The 14,279-nt window shown below is 38.9% G+C and overlaps 2 protein-coding genes across 2 annotated transcripts in view; one reads left to right on the top strand and one right to left on the bottom strand.

Moving 5' to 3' along the window:
* Positions 1-14,279, bottom strand: part of LOC308653424 (uncharacterized protein) — a gene marked incomplete at both ends in the record, with an annotated part of 99,173 nt that overhangs the window by 64,457 nt on the left and 20,437 nt on the right. The gene's annotated exons all lie outside the window — the stretch shown is intronic.
* Positions 1,838-2,062, top strand: LOC308653572 (keratin-associated protein 6-5-like; the record flags this gene model as incomplete). Its single annotated transcript, XM_081302192.1, has 1 exon — positions 1,838-2,062. The coding sequence occupies one exon, from the start codon at positions 1,838-1,840 to the stop codon at positions 2,060-2,062; it is 225 nt and encodes a 74-aa protein (XP_081158318.1).

Here is a 14,279-nt window from a genome sequence, read left to right as displayed (position 1 = left end):
CTACCATGGAAATACACTTAAATGAGGCTTGCTTTTAAGGATTTGTTGTTTTTGATTAGGGATATAGGTGAGAACTGAGTATACTCAGAAAATACATGAGAAAAAAACGTTTAAAAAATGAATGGCATATCATTTAGGACAATGTTCTCACTGCTGTAATTAGAAAAAAAGAACTCAATTTGGGGGGAGAAAGAAATTACATCCTGGAAATAAAATCTAAGGAGGAAAAATGTAAAAGCAAATGTTGTTAACAGGGACAATGTGTTAAACTACAAGCAGTATATCAATATCTCTTTTAATACAGTACAAAAAGCTCAGGTTAATTATAGTTGTTTTTAATTTTTAAATTTCCTGATGCAATTCAGTTTTACCAATTTTAGTGATGTTGTAAGAACTGAGTCTGGAGAAAGTGAATCTTTTGCTATATCAACTAGTTTTTAACTAAAATGTATTGTTAAATTGATTCTGCACTGAGAGAGCTGAGGCTATTAGTTATTTCTCTATTACAAATTTGAGTATGAGGGAGTGAAGATGTTATCCAGTTCTACTATTTTGATCCAGCAGATCGTAAAAGGTCACAACCATTTATCAATTTTACAAAAATGCATCTGCCAAGAAACAAATATGGAAACAACATTCAAAATACAGAATGGATGAATGAATGGATGAGTTGCTTAACATTAAATCAATATCTATCTATCTTTCTCTTTTGACCCAATATAAACCAGCCTCCAATAATTCCAATTCCCAAGTCCACCTAAGGGTACATGGAGGGGTATATTAAAATAGTATTTTGCCCAAAAACTGTCACAGTGATGTCAAAAATATGTCTGGAATACCAGAAACCTATGAGGATATGTGGGTAATGCTTCCTTCCTACATTCTTTCAATTAGAGACACAGAGATTTAGTTTTAAATTTTAATATAGAAAACCTAATTCCCCCTTTTTCTGGCTCCCTAATAGGATGTGTTAATGCACTGATTTGAAATGGTGACAGTAAGTGCCCATGAGCTCTGCATGCTGTCTAAAAGGATACTGGGCAGGGGCTTCAAGAAAGAAATAGTTCTGTCCAATTCACTGATAACCTCAAACACATGATGTTAAACCAAAAGAATAGGTATTTAAGATTTAGTAACTAAACACTAGATATAAAATTTTGGTGAAAATGAATACAGAAATTATATTCTAGAGGATAACATGTATTTTTGTGTTTTTCGGTACAGTTTGAACCTTAAAGAGGAAAGCAGAACGCATTTTGCTCAAACCTGGCTCTAACAAATCTTAATTTAGATATATGATCAACTCTATGGGTATGAAAGATGTATTTGGATTCAGTACAGAGAAGGAATTTAGTTCTAGAGGAAGTTAATTGATTTGGATCAAGAGAAGAAAACTTATGAGTCTAAAGGAGTGTTATTTCTGTGAAGTGTTTTTTAAAAGAATGAAAATACAGAGGCCGTGGCAAGTAGACTGTAATGAATAAAGGTCAGCTTCTGTTGTATGGAAGGATAAATATAGGAGGTTAACCTGGAAGCCTGCTTCAAGGCAGGACTGGATGTGTGTGAAGTGTCTGCTTTTATTGAAGACTTCAATTGGGTCAAGAGACTCACAACTCTGAGGGAAAACAAGTTTGTTGTATAAATCTAAGGGTTTATCTTACAGTTGAGAAACAACAACATAATGAGGTTAGTCATAAAATGAGCCAGTGGCATGAGTGCCTGTTGTGGGTCCCACCCACTCTGCATGCATATAAAAGCCCTTCTACAGGGAGAAATGTCCAGACTCAAGTTACCCACACTCCTTCTCTACCCAAGGACAACCTCAACAACCAACACCATGTGTGGCAGCTACTATGGAAACTACTATGGTGGCCGTGGCTATGGATGCTGTGGCTATGGTGGCCTGGGCTATGGCTATGGAGGACTGGGTTATGGCTATGGAGGCCTGGACTGTGGCTATGGAGGCCTGGGCTATGGCTATGGATATGGCTCCCGTTCTCTCTGTGGCTGTGGGTATGGATGTGGCTCCAGATATGGCTCTGGTTTTGGATACTACTATTGAAGACGCAGTGTGAGACTCTCAGCTTCGACGTCTGGGAAACTGGGATTTACCAATGTTGAATGCCACAGGCTCTGAGCTTCTTACCTGGGTGAAGGTCATCCTGCATCGTAGGTTCCTAGTGTGATCTTGCTGAAGACTTACACCCTAGTGCCCTGTGGATCTGGTACCTCAGACTTTTCCTTTTTTAGATTTAACTCCTGAAATTCAAGAGAACTTTGAACTTGTCCTCTGTATTATCTCTCATCGAGATGAAACAGTGACAGACCTTGCATTCTGATTTTCATGCAGGACCCATTCTAATGTTTTCCTAATAAACTTTTTCAACCCCTAAAATGATCTTGATTTTCTTTATTTAACTTCCAGTATTTTACTTCCCCCTCTATTCTTATTAAAGAAAATGACTGCATTTTTTAGGATGTATAATGCTTTCCTATTTCTACTCCAGTTATTCTAAAAATTCTTGATTTAAGACATTAAGAAGGCAATAATCTTAGCAGTCCTCAATTTTCCACTCTGTTTCAGCTGTGACATATATTATGTTGAGTTATTGTTAGAAAAAACAGTGCAATATTTATCAATTTAGCCAAGCATTGATTGGAAATAGTATCTACAAGTGCTTTTATTTTTTTTTTTTTTTAAGAGAAAGTGAGAGAGGGGAGAGAGAGAGAGAGAGAGAGAGAGAGAGAGGAGAGAGAGAGAATTTTTAATATTTATTTTTTAGTTCTCGGCGGACACAACATCTTTGTTGGTATGTGGTGCTGAGGTTCGAACCCGGGCCGCACGCATGCCAGGCGAGCGCGCTACCGCTTGAGCCACATCCCCAGCCCCTCTACAAGTGCTTTTACATCAAAACCTTCATCTGAATGACATCCCTTTGAAGACATGAATGTTAATGTATGATTCCTGCTTCTAATCTTTGGTTTGGCTCTATTTAAGGAAACGATATATGTTTCTCCAGTTCAATTGGTAGAGAAGTTCAAACTAAACTGGGCCTGTTCCCCACTAACTTTTACGTGCCCTACTTTAGTTTAAAATTTAGTTTTGAAATGTGACATCAGTCCTAACACCTATAGAGCATTTAAGTTTAGAACCATTTGATAATATTCTACATTCTTTGTCTTGAGATATTTCTTCCTTGTGATTTCTGAGTTCTCGGAGTTTATATCTACAATAATTTGCTTCCCCATCAATTTTCTTTGACTCCTATTTGTAAATCTGACAATTATCTTTTCTGATGTTCAACTTTCTGAATCATATGCTAAACATGAGAAAGTTTAAGTGCTATATTTAGTTTAGGGAAGTCGAGATGCCCCAATTCATTCCAACAGGTTCAAATTTATAAGGTTGTTGGTGCCACCAGGACGAAATTAACATCTCCAGAATGATCCAAACCAAACAGAAAACATGTTTTCTTCTAATTATGCTTATAAAAGCATTTGATTTTCTAAATTACTTTATTATTGAAGCTTATATTTTATATTTCATATTAAATGGAACTTTAAGGGCCTGCACTCATAAATCTCAGGAAATAGTAGACTTTAAACCCATTTTGATCTCTTTATGGGTCATAATCACTGGATACAAAAATGCTTTAGAAATAGACACATAGACTAAGATTGCCATTGATGGTTTTGTAAGATCTCCATTTGACTCAGTGTTTTTTTTTTTTTTTGAGGGGATGGGGGGAACTAACGATTGAACTCAGGGGGACTAGACTACTGAGATACATCCCAGCCCTATTTTCTATTTTATTTAGAGACAGAGCCTCATTGAGATGCTTAGTGCCTCCTTTTTGTTGAAGCTGGATTTGAACTCCTAATCCTCCTGCCTCAACATCTGGAGCCACTGGGATTACAGGTGTGTGCCACCGTGCCAGGCTACTTGATTCTGTCTTAATGCCACCTAAAATTGATTAGAATTCTTGGAAGCTCTGACATTTTGAATTTGAAGTTAAAAGCCATCATTAATGTCTTCAGATAAACATCTCTTTTACACTGACATTGATTCTTTCACTTCTTTGAAGTCATCAAATTGTGACTATCTCATATTGCACTTGAAATATGCTGATATTTTACACTTTACACTATTCTTTATTTATATCTATCTTTCCCCCAAAGGAAGTAATGTCTACTTCAACAGCATAGCTGCATTTACTTTATTTAGTAATATACACAAAACACTTCCCAAATTGCTGCACTGAATCAGGAAACAGATCCACCTTTTAATGGCTTTTTTCAAATTATATAATTTCTTTGGTATTGGTATTCTCATATAAAATTAAGTAGAATGATAGAACCTGCATTCTAGGGATGTTATCAGACATAAATATGTTAAAACATGCAAAGTGCTTAGAACAATGTCTAGTATTTAATAGGTATAACTTTTACCTATTATATGTATGTTTTTGCTGTTCTCATAAAAATATTATTTGGTTGTATTAATCATATTTTATTTATAGAATTAATATGTCAAAATTCCATGTAAATAATTTATATTTATAATTTAAATAATAATAAATAGCATTTATTTGTCATTTATTACAGAGGAATCACTGAGCCTATTCTTTCATATAGGTACTTAATCCTCATGAAAGTACTTTTGTTATAGAAATCTCAAAACAGTTTAATGTTGCCTTAAAAGATGTCCATTTGTAAACTGAGTAAAATAAACAAACAAAAAGTGCATCAATTTCTCATTGGCAGGTTTAGCATGACAAAAGAAATGCTTCATATTCACTGACTAGATGTTTCTTTATATTTAAAAGAAACTTATTTGCATTTGTTATAAACTTATTTGCATCAGCCATAGATTTTTTCTCACCACATATTTTATGAAAAAATTATTATTAATTGTTAAGGGTTATTTAATTGTTAAAGACTATTGTAAAATTAAAATATATTTGGAGAAAAAAAAATTTTTTTACCTCCTCCCTCTAACAAAAATTTGCATTTTCCCGCCTCTATTTTTTGCCTGTCATGTTATTTGTGAAATTACAATTTTCTCATGTTGGACATCTAGAATCTTTTCTGCCCAACTCTTACTTTCTTTGGTATAATGTTTGACTTTGTTTGCCTCTTTTCCAAACTCCAGGATAATTTCTCAATAGCTTCCACTCTTTTTATCTCCTGTTAAATTTTTTGCCATTTTTTTAAATTTACATGTTTTCTTATGGTAAGTACATACTTTACTTTTAAGATTTTGCTATTTGTTGGTATACCTGTTATAACTTTACATGTTCAATGGCTCTTAAATATTATGAATTTTAGATATTCAAATACTGTGTTCAAGTGTTTTTCCATCTTTTTTATAGTACTATTTTGAAAGTTGGACGCATTCGGAGTTTTCAGCTTCATCTTTTGATTTTGACAGGTAGTCACTTCATATGGCTATTCTTTAGAAAGAATGATCTACATACTCAATACTTAGGGTAAAAGTTTGTCTCATCAGACATCATGCTTGTTCATATGCAAATCTTTCATATGCGGACATTTACAAATGAAAATGTTTAGGTTTCTAATTTTACTTTGCCTCTTTAACAGGATCTGTTACTCTCAAGGGGTGACCCTGTAGTGTGAGCGGTGGAGGTGCTGCTTCCCAATACCATGTGAAGATCTTACCTTTCAGGTTGTTGTGACAATCTTGCTGATCTGTGCCAGCATGTTAATGATGCCATACTTCAAATTCCTTTAATATTCTCCCGGATGTTTTTCTTTCTCCCTTAAAATACATGGAATCCTAAGTTACTGACTATATATTTTTCCAGAATTCTTGTCAATTTTTCACAAAAATTTAATAAAGACACATTATTATGTATTTCATTTTATATGTAGATTTTTTTAATTGATGGTCATTCAAAACATTACAAAGTTCTTAATATATCATATTTCACAATTTGATTCAAGTGGGTTATGAACTCCCATTTTTACCCCGTATACAGATTGCTGTATCACATCAGTTACACTTCCATTGATTTACATATTGCCTTTCTAGTGACTGATGTATTCTGCTGTCTATCCTATTCTCTACTATCCCCCTTCCCCTCCCCTCCCCTCCCCTCCCCTTTTCTCTCTCTACCCTCTCTACTGTAAATCATTTCTTCACTTGTATTATTTTTCTCTTACCCCTCCTTTCCTCTTATATGTAATTATGTATAACCCTGAGGAACACCTTCCAATTCCATGCGATTTCCCTTCTCTCTCCCTTTCCGTTCCACCTATCATCCCTGTTTAATGTTAATCTTCTTCTCAAGCTCTTCGTCCCTACCCTGTCCTTGGTTACTCCCCTTATATCAAAGAAGTCATTTGGCATTTGTTTTTTAAGGATTGGCTAGCTTTGCTTAGCATAATCTGCTCTAATGCCATCCATTTCCCTCCAAATTCTATGATTTTGTCATTTCTTAATGCAGAGTAATACTCCATTGTGTATAGATGCCACATTTTTTTTATCCATTCATCTATTGAAGGGCATATAGGTTGGTTCCACAATCTTGCTATCGTGAATTGTGCTGCTATGAACATCGATGTAGCAGTGTCCCTGTAGCGTGCTCTTATTAGGTCTTTAGGGAATAGAAGGAGAAGGGGAATAGCTGGGTCAAATGGTGGTTCCATTCCCAGCTTTCCAAGAAATATCCATACTGCTTTCCAAATTGGCTGCACCAATTTGCAGTCCCACCAACAATGAACAAGTGTACCCTTTTCCCCACATCCTCGCCAGCACTTGTTGTTGTTGGACTTCATAATGGCTGCCAATCTTACTGGAGTGAGATGGTATCTTAGGGTGGTTTTGATTTGCATTTCTCTGACTGCTAGCGATGGTGAGCATTTTTTCATGTACTTGTTAATTGATTGTATGTCCTCCTCTGAGAAGAGTCTGTTCAGGTCCTTGGACCATTTGTTGATTGGGTTGTTTGTTATCTTATTATCTAATTTTTTGAATTCTTTGTATACTCTGGATATTAGGGCTCTATCTGAAGTGTGTGGAGTAAAGATTTGTTCCCAGGATGTAGGCTCCCTGTTTCTCTCTCTTATTGTTTCTTTTGCTGAGAAAAAAACTTTTTGAGTAAGTCCCATTTGTTGATTCTAGTTGTTAACTCTTGCGCTATGGGTGTCCTATTGAGGAATTTGGAGCCCGACCCCACAGTATGTAGATCATAGCCAACTTTTTCTTCTATCAGATGCCTTGTCTCTGATTTTATATCGAGCTCCTTAATCCATTTTGAGTTAACTTTTTTGCATGGCGAGAGAAAAGGATTCAGTTTCATTTTGATGCAAATGGATTTCCAGTTTTCCCAGGACCATTTGTTGAAGATGCTATCCTTCCTCCATTGCATGCTTTTAGCCCTTTTATCAAATATAAGATAGTTGTAGTTTTCTGGATTGGTTACTGTGTCCTCTATTCTGTACCATTGGTCCACCCGCCTGTTTTGGTACCAGTACCATGCTGTTTTTGTTACTATTGCTCTGTAGTATAGTTTGAAGTCTGGTATCGCTATACTGCCTGATTCACACTTCCTGCTTAGCATTGTTTTTGCTATTCTGGGTCTTTTATTATTCCATATGAATTTCATGATTGTTTTATCTATTTCTACAAGAAATGCTGTTGGGATTTTGATTGGGATAGCATTGAACTTATAGAGAACTTTTGGTAATATCGCCATTTTGATGATGTTAGTTCTGCCTATCGATGAACAGGGAATATTTTTCCATCTTCTGAGGTCTTCTTCTATATCTCTCTTTAGGGTTCTGTAGTTTTCATTTTATAGGTCTTTCACCTCTTTTGTTAGGTTAATTCCCAAGTATTTTATTTTTTGGGGGGGATATTGTGAATGGAGTAGTTGTCCTCATTTCCGTTTCAGAGGATTCGTCACTGATATACAAGAATGCATTTGATTTATGCGTGTTGATTTTATATCCTGCCACTTTGCTGAATTCATTTATTAGCTCTAATAGTTTCTTTGTAGACCCTTTTGGGTCTGTTAGGTATAGAATCATATCATCTGCAAATAGTGATAATTTAAGTTCTTCTTTTCCTATTTTTATGCCTTTAATTTCTTTCGTCTGTCTAATTGCTCTGGCCAGTGTTTCGAGGACTATGTTGAAGAGAAGTGGTGAGAGAGGGCATCCCTGTCTTGTACCAGATCTTAGAGGGAATGCCTTCAATTTTTATCCATTCAGAATGGTGCTGGCCTGTGGCTTATCATAGATTGCTTTTACAATGTTGAGGTATGATCCTGTTATCCCTAATTTTTCTAGAGTTTTGAACATAAAGCGATGCTATACTTTGTCGAATGCTTTTTCTGCATCTATCGAGATGATCATATGGTTCTTATTTTTAAGTCTATTGATGTGGTGAATAACATTTATTGATTTCCGTATATTGAACCAGCCTTGCATCCCAGGGATGAATCCTACTTGATCATGGTGTATAATTTTTTTGATATGATTTTGAATCCAATTCGCCAGAATTTTATTGAGGATTTTTGCATCTAGGTTCATTAGAGATATTGGTCTGTAGTTTTCTTTCTTTGAAGTGTCTCTGTCTGGTTTAGGCAAAAGGGTGATGTTGGCCTCGTAGAATGTATTTGGAAGTTCTCCCTCTTTTTCTATTTCCTGGAATAGCTTGAAAAGTATTGGTGTTAGTTCCTCTTTAAAGGTTTTGTAAAACTCTGCTGTATACCCATCCGGTCCCGGGCTTTTCTTAGTTGGTAGTCTTTTGATGGTTTCTTCTATTTCCTCTATTGTCATTGGTCTGTTTAGGTCATCTATATCTTCCTGACTCAATCTGGGCAGATCATATGACTTAAGAAATTTATCGATGCCTTCACTATCTTCTATTTTATTGGAGTATAAGGATTCAAAATAATTTCTGATTATCTTCTGTATTTCTGAAGTGTCTGTTGTGATATTGCCTTTTTCATCCCGTATGCTAGTAATTTGGGTTCTCTCTCTTCTTCTCTTCGTTAGCATGGCTAAGGGTCTGTCGATTTTATTTATTTTTTCAAAGAACCAACTTTTGGTTTTGTCAATTTTTTCAATTGTTTCTTTTGTTTTGATTTCATTAATTTCAGCTCTGATATTAATTATTTCTTGCCTTCTACTTCTTTTGCTATTGTTTTGCTCCTCTTTTTCTAGGATTTTTAGATGAAATATGAGATCATTTATTTGTTGGTTTTTTCTTTTTTTAAGGAATGAGCTCCAAGCAATGAATTTTCCTCTTAGAACTGCTTTCAATGTGTCCCATAGATTCCGATATGTTGTGTCTGTGTTTTCATTTAACTCTAAGAAGTTTTTAATTTCCTCCTTAATGTCTTCTATAACCCATTGATCATTCAGTAATCTATTGTTCATTCTCCAAGTGATGCATGATTTTTCCTTCCTTCTTTTATCGTTGATTTTCAGTTTCATTCCATTATGATCAGATAAGATGCATGGTATTATCTCTACTCCTTTATATTGTCTAAGAGTTGCCCTGTGACATAATATATGATCTATTTTTGAGAAGGATCCATGTGCTGCTGAGAAAAAAGTGTAACTACTTGATGTTGGGTGGTATATTTATATATGTCCATTAAGTCTAGGTTGTTAATTGTGTTATCGAGTTCTATAGTTTCCTTATTTAACTTTTGTTTGGAAGATCTGTCCAGTGGTGAGAGAGGTGTGTTAAAGTATCCCATGATTATTGTATGGTCGTCTATTAGACTCTTGAACTTGAGAAGAGTTTGCTTGATGAACGTAGCTGCACCATTGTTTGGGGCATATATATTTATGATTGTTATGTCTTGTTGGTGTATGATTCCCTTGAGCAGTATGCAGTGTCCCTCTTTATCCCTTTTGATTAACTTTGGTTTGAAATCTATTTTATTAGATATGAGTATGGACACTCCTGCCTGTTTCCGCAGTCCATATGAGTGGGATGATTTTTCCCAGCCTTTCACCTTCAGTCTATGTATATCTTTTCCTATCAAATGCGTCTCCTGTAGGCAACATATTGTTGGGTCTTGTTTTGTGATCCATTCAACTAGCCTGTGTCTCTTAATTGGTGAGTTTAAGCCATTAACATTTAGGGTTATTATTGAGATATGGTTTGTTCCTCCAGCCATATTTGTTTATTAATGTTACTAAACCTGATTTGTTTTCCTCTTTGATTACTTTTCCCCCTTTATTGTCCTACCTCCCACTGATGGTTTTCAATGTTGTTTTCGATTTCCACTTCCTGTAATGTTTTGCCAAGGATTTTTTGATGAGATGGTTTTCTAGCTGCAAATTCTTTTAACTTTTGTTTATCATGGAAGGTTTTAATTTCATCTTCCATCCTGAAGCTTAATTTCGCCGGATACACGATTCTTGGTTGGAACCCATTTTCTTTCAGTGTGTGAAATATGTTATTCCAGGATCTTCTAGCTTTCAGAGTCTGTGTTGAGAGATCAGCTGTTATCCTGATTGGTTTACCCCTAAATGTAATCTGCTTTCTTTCTCTTGTAGCTTTTAAAATTCTCTCCTTATTCTGTATGTTGGGCATCTTCATTATAATGTGTCTAGGTGTGGATCTCTAATGATTTTGCACTTTCGGCGTCCTGTAGGCTTCTAGGATTTGGGATTCTGTTTCATTCTTCAAGTCTGGGAAGTTTTCTCGTATTATTTCATTGAATAGATTGTTTATTCCTTTGGTTTGGAGCTCTGTGCCTTCCTGTATCCCAATAACTCTTAAGTTTGGTCTTTTAATGTTATCCCATAATTCTTGGATGTTCTGTTCATGGTTTCTTAGCAGACTTGCTGAGCTGTCTATATTCTTTTCAAGTTGAAATACTTTGTCTTCATTGTCTGATGTTCTATCTTCTAAGTGATCTACTCTGCTGGTAGTATTGTCAATTGAGGTTTTAAGTTGGTTTATTGCTTCCTGCATTTCTAGGATTTCTATTTGTTTGTTTTTTATTACCTCTATCTCCCTGTGAAATTGGTCTTTTACTTCCTGGATTTGTTTTTGTAGTTCCTTGTCAAAGTGATCTTTCATTGTCTGGTTTTGCTGTCTCATGTCTTCCTTGAGACTCCATATCATCTGAAGCATGTATATCCTGAACTCTTTATCAGACATTCCATCTGTTGCAGCTATTACCTCTTCTAGAGTTGAGTTGACCTGCATTGCTTGTGGTCCTTTCTTTCCTTGTCGTTTCATACTGCTCGCGTTTCTTTCTGCTTGGTGAAACTGTTGTCTTTGAAATTTTCCCCCTATTTATTTATATTGCTCTTGTATAGTTGGGAGATCTCTCTTGCAGGGCGGGTAGTGGCTGTGCTCCTCCTCTAATTAGGGTGATCTATCTACCACACTGGTTTGTCACTGGTCTGCCCACCCTGCGGACGCGGGTGGCAGCTCTACTCTGCCCCCACTCCAATTGTGGTGATGTAACTACCACGCCCTGGGGTCGTTGGACCTGATCCGGATGTGGGCGGCAGCTCTGCTCCGCCCCTACTCCAATTGGTGTGACGTGTCTACCACGCTGGTCGGCTTCTAAGCCTTTTCCGCCGGTGGGTCGCAGATCTGCCTACCTTGCGGGCTCGGGCGGCAGTTCTGCTCAACCCCCACTCCCAGTGGGGGTACCTAACTGCCTCTCCAACGGGTCGCTGGGCCTTTTCCGGACACGGGCGGCGGCTCTTCTCAACTCCCACTCCAACCAGTGTGATGTGACTGCCTCGATGCTACTTGTCCACCACACTGGCAGGCTGCCGGGCCTGTCCTGCCAGTGGGTCGCAGGTCTGCTTACATTGCAGGCTCAGACGGCGGCTCTTCACAGCCCCCACTCCAAATGGGGTGACTTGGCTACCGCGCAGTTGGGTCGCTGGTCCTGTTCCAGGCGTGGGCGGCTACTCTCCTCGGCCCCAGCTGCAGTTGGGGGTGTCGTGATACCACGCCGGCAGGTCACTTGGCCTGCTCTGGGCACAGGTGGCAGCTCCACTCTGCCCCCCAGGACCCCACAGCACCCAGCAGGACCCGGACCGAGAAGCAGTCCCTGTAGGTTCCCCAGCCCTGGGCCAAAGCAGCTTCGGGAGCCAGAACCCGGCCTCTCCAATCCCAGCCACGCTCTACTAGGAGCAGGCTCCACAGAGCAACCGCCGCGGATTCCCTAGCCCCAGGCCAAAGCAGCCCCGGGAGCCCGAGCCTGGCCGCTCCAAACTCTCCCAGCTCGGTGCACGCTCCACTAGGAGCAGGGTCAAAGACGCAGTCCCCGCGGGCTCCCCAGCCCCGGGTCAAAACTGTTCCGGGAGTCAGAGCGCCGCCGCCCCTCAGCGCACGTTCCACTTGGAGCTGGCGTCAGCACGCAGTCCCCGCAGGTTCCCCGGCCCTGGGCTAAAGCAGCTTCGGGAGCCAGAACCCGGCCTCTCCGATCCCGGCCACGCTCTACTAGGAGCAGGCTCCACAGAGCGACCCCCACGGGTTCCCCAGCCCCAGGCCAAAGCAGCCCCGGGAGCCCGAGCCCAGCCGCTCCAAACTCTCCCAGCTCGGTGCACGCCCCGCTAGGAGCAGGGTCAAAGACACAGTCCCCACGGGCTCCCCAGCCCCGGGCCAAAACTGTTCCAGGAATCAGAGCCGCGCCGCCTCTCAGCGCACATTCCACTTGGAGCTGGCGTCAGCACGCAGTCCCCGCAGGTTCCCCCGCCCTGGGCCAAAGCAGCCTGGGGAGCCAGAATCCGGCCGCTCAAAGTCCGGCGCATGCCTTGCCAGGAGCGAGCCCCGAAGAGTATTCTCCTCAGGTTCTCCAGTCCCGAGCCTGAGTGATCTATCTGCGAGACGCAGGCAAATACCAGCCTGGAATCACCTATTCCGTAGTTGAATGAGCTGTGATCAGTAGAAAAAAGGGATCATTACATCAGCTCTCCAAGATGGCGGCTGCTGTCCTCCTCTGTGGTCCGACCAGTGTCGAGAATCGAACTGGACCGCTTCTCTCCTCTGTCTCAAAGCCGGAACTCAGCACTATGCACGGCCAGTGCACCGCTGGCAGGAGCCCCCAGAATCCGCATCGCTGTACTCCCGCTCCGGTACCTCGGTACCTCGCCGCTACTCAGCGCGCGCCCCAGACTCCATCCGCGGGGCGGTCCGCAGAGCAGGTTCTGCTACCCTCTGTGTGGAGAAATCGCCCACGACCGAGCCCCCGCAGTCGAATCCCGCGCACTGGAAATCCGTCCTTTAGATTCTGGAGCACTTCGATTTCACTGGAAATTCCCAACAAGGTAGCCTTCAGCCGTTTCACCTCGTCTTTCTCCCGCACAGTGACGCGGCGCACTGGGGTGATGCACTCTCATCGCCGCCATCTTCTATATGTAGATTTTTGATATTCAATTGATTTTTAAATATGGTACAGTTTTTGATTTATTATTCTAATAATTTTAACAACTCTATGGATATTTGGTTGATAGACTTGTAGGCATATACTTGTGAAAACATCATCATAGTCTATATCATATTAGTATCCATCACTTCCAAAAACTTATGCCATTATTCATTATTTTATTATTAGTTTAGTACATAATTACCATAGTATTTACACTATTATCAAAACCTTGAGTATGAAATTTGAAAAAAAATTATGAATAAATGGAAATTTTAAAACCTACTTTTGAATAACCATTTAATCAAGGTATAAATCAAATGGAAATTATAAAATATCTTAAGACAACATAAAACAAAAGCATGCTAAACGTATGTGATGCAGCAGAAAAGTCTCAAGAGGCCAGTTTATAGCAATACACACATATGCTAAAAAAGAAGAAAGATCTCAAAGGAATAAAATGAGTTTATACCTCACACAAGTAAACTAATAAGAAAAAAAAACTAAGCCCATATTTGACAAAAGGAAAAAAATTAATGAAGGTTAAAACTGAAATAAATGAAAGAGAATAAAAAGACAATAGGTCACCAAAACCAGTAGTTGGTTTGGGGAAATACAAAATCAACAAAGCATTAATTACACATAGTAGGGGAAAAATGATAAGACTAAATACAATCTGTAATTAAACTGAAGACATTACAACCAATACCACAGAAGTAAAAGAGATCCTACAGATCTATTAGAAAGGACATGGACAACCTATGCCAATCCTATTTAATGTAGCACTGGAAGTTTTAGCCAGAACATTGGGCAAGAACAATAATAAAAGACATTTAAATCAGAAAATGAGTAAAATTATCTGTTTGTAAATGGTATTATCTTTTGTATAGAAAATCC

This window comes from Spermophilus citellus (assembly GCF_964194105.1).
Source record: "Spermophilus citellus genome assembly, chromosome: 7".
Taxonomy (NCBI): Eukaryota; Metazoa; Chordata; class Mammalia; order Rodentia; family Sciuridae; genus Spermophilus; species Spermophilus citellus.
This window is presented reverse-complemented; position numbering and strand designations above follow the sequence as displayed.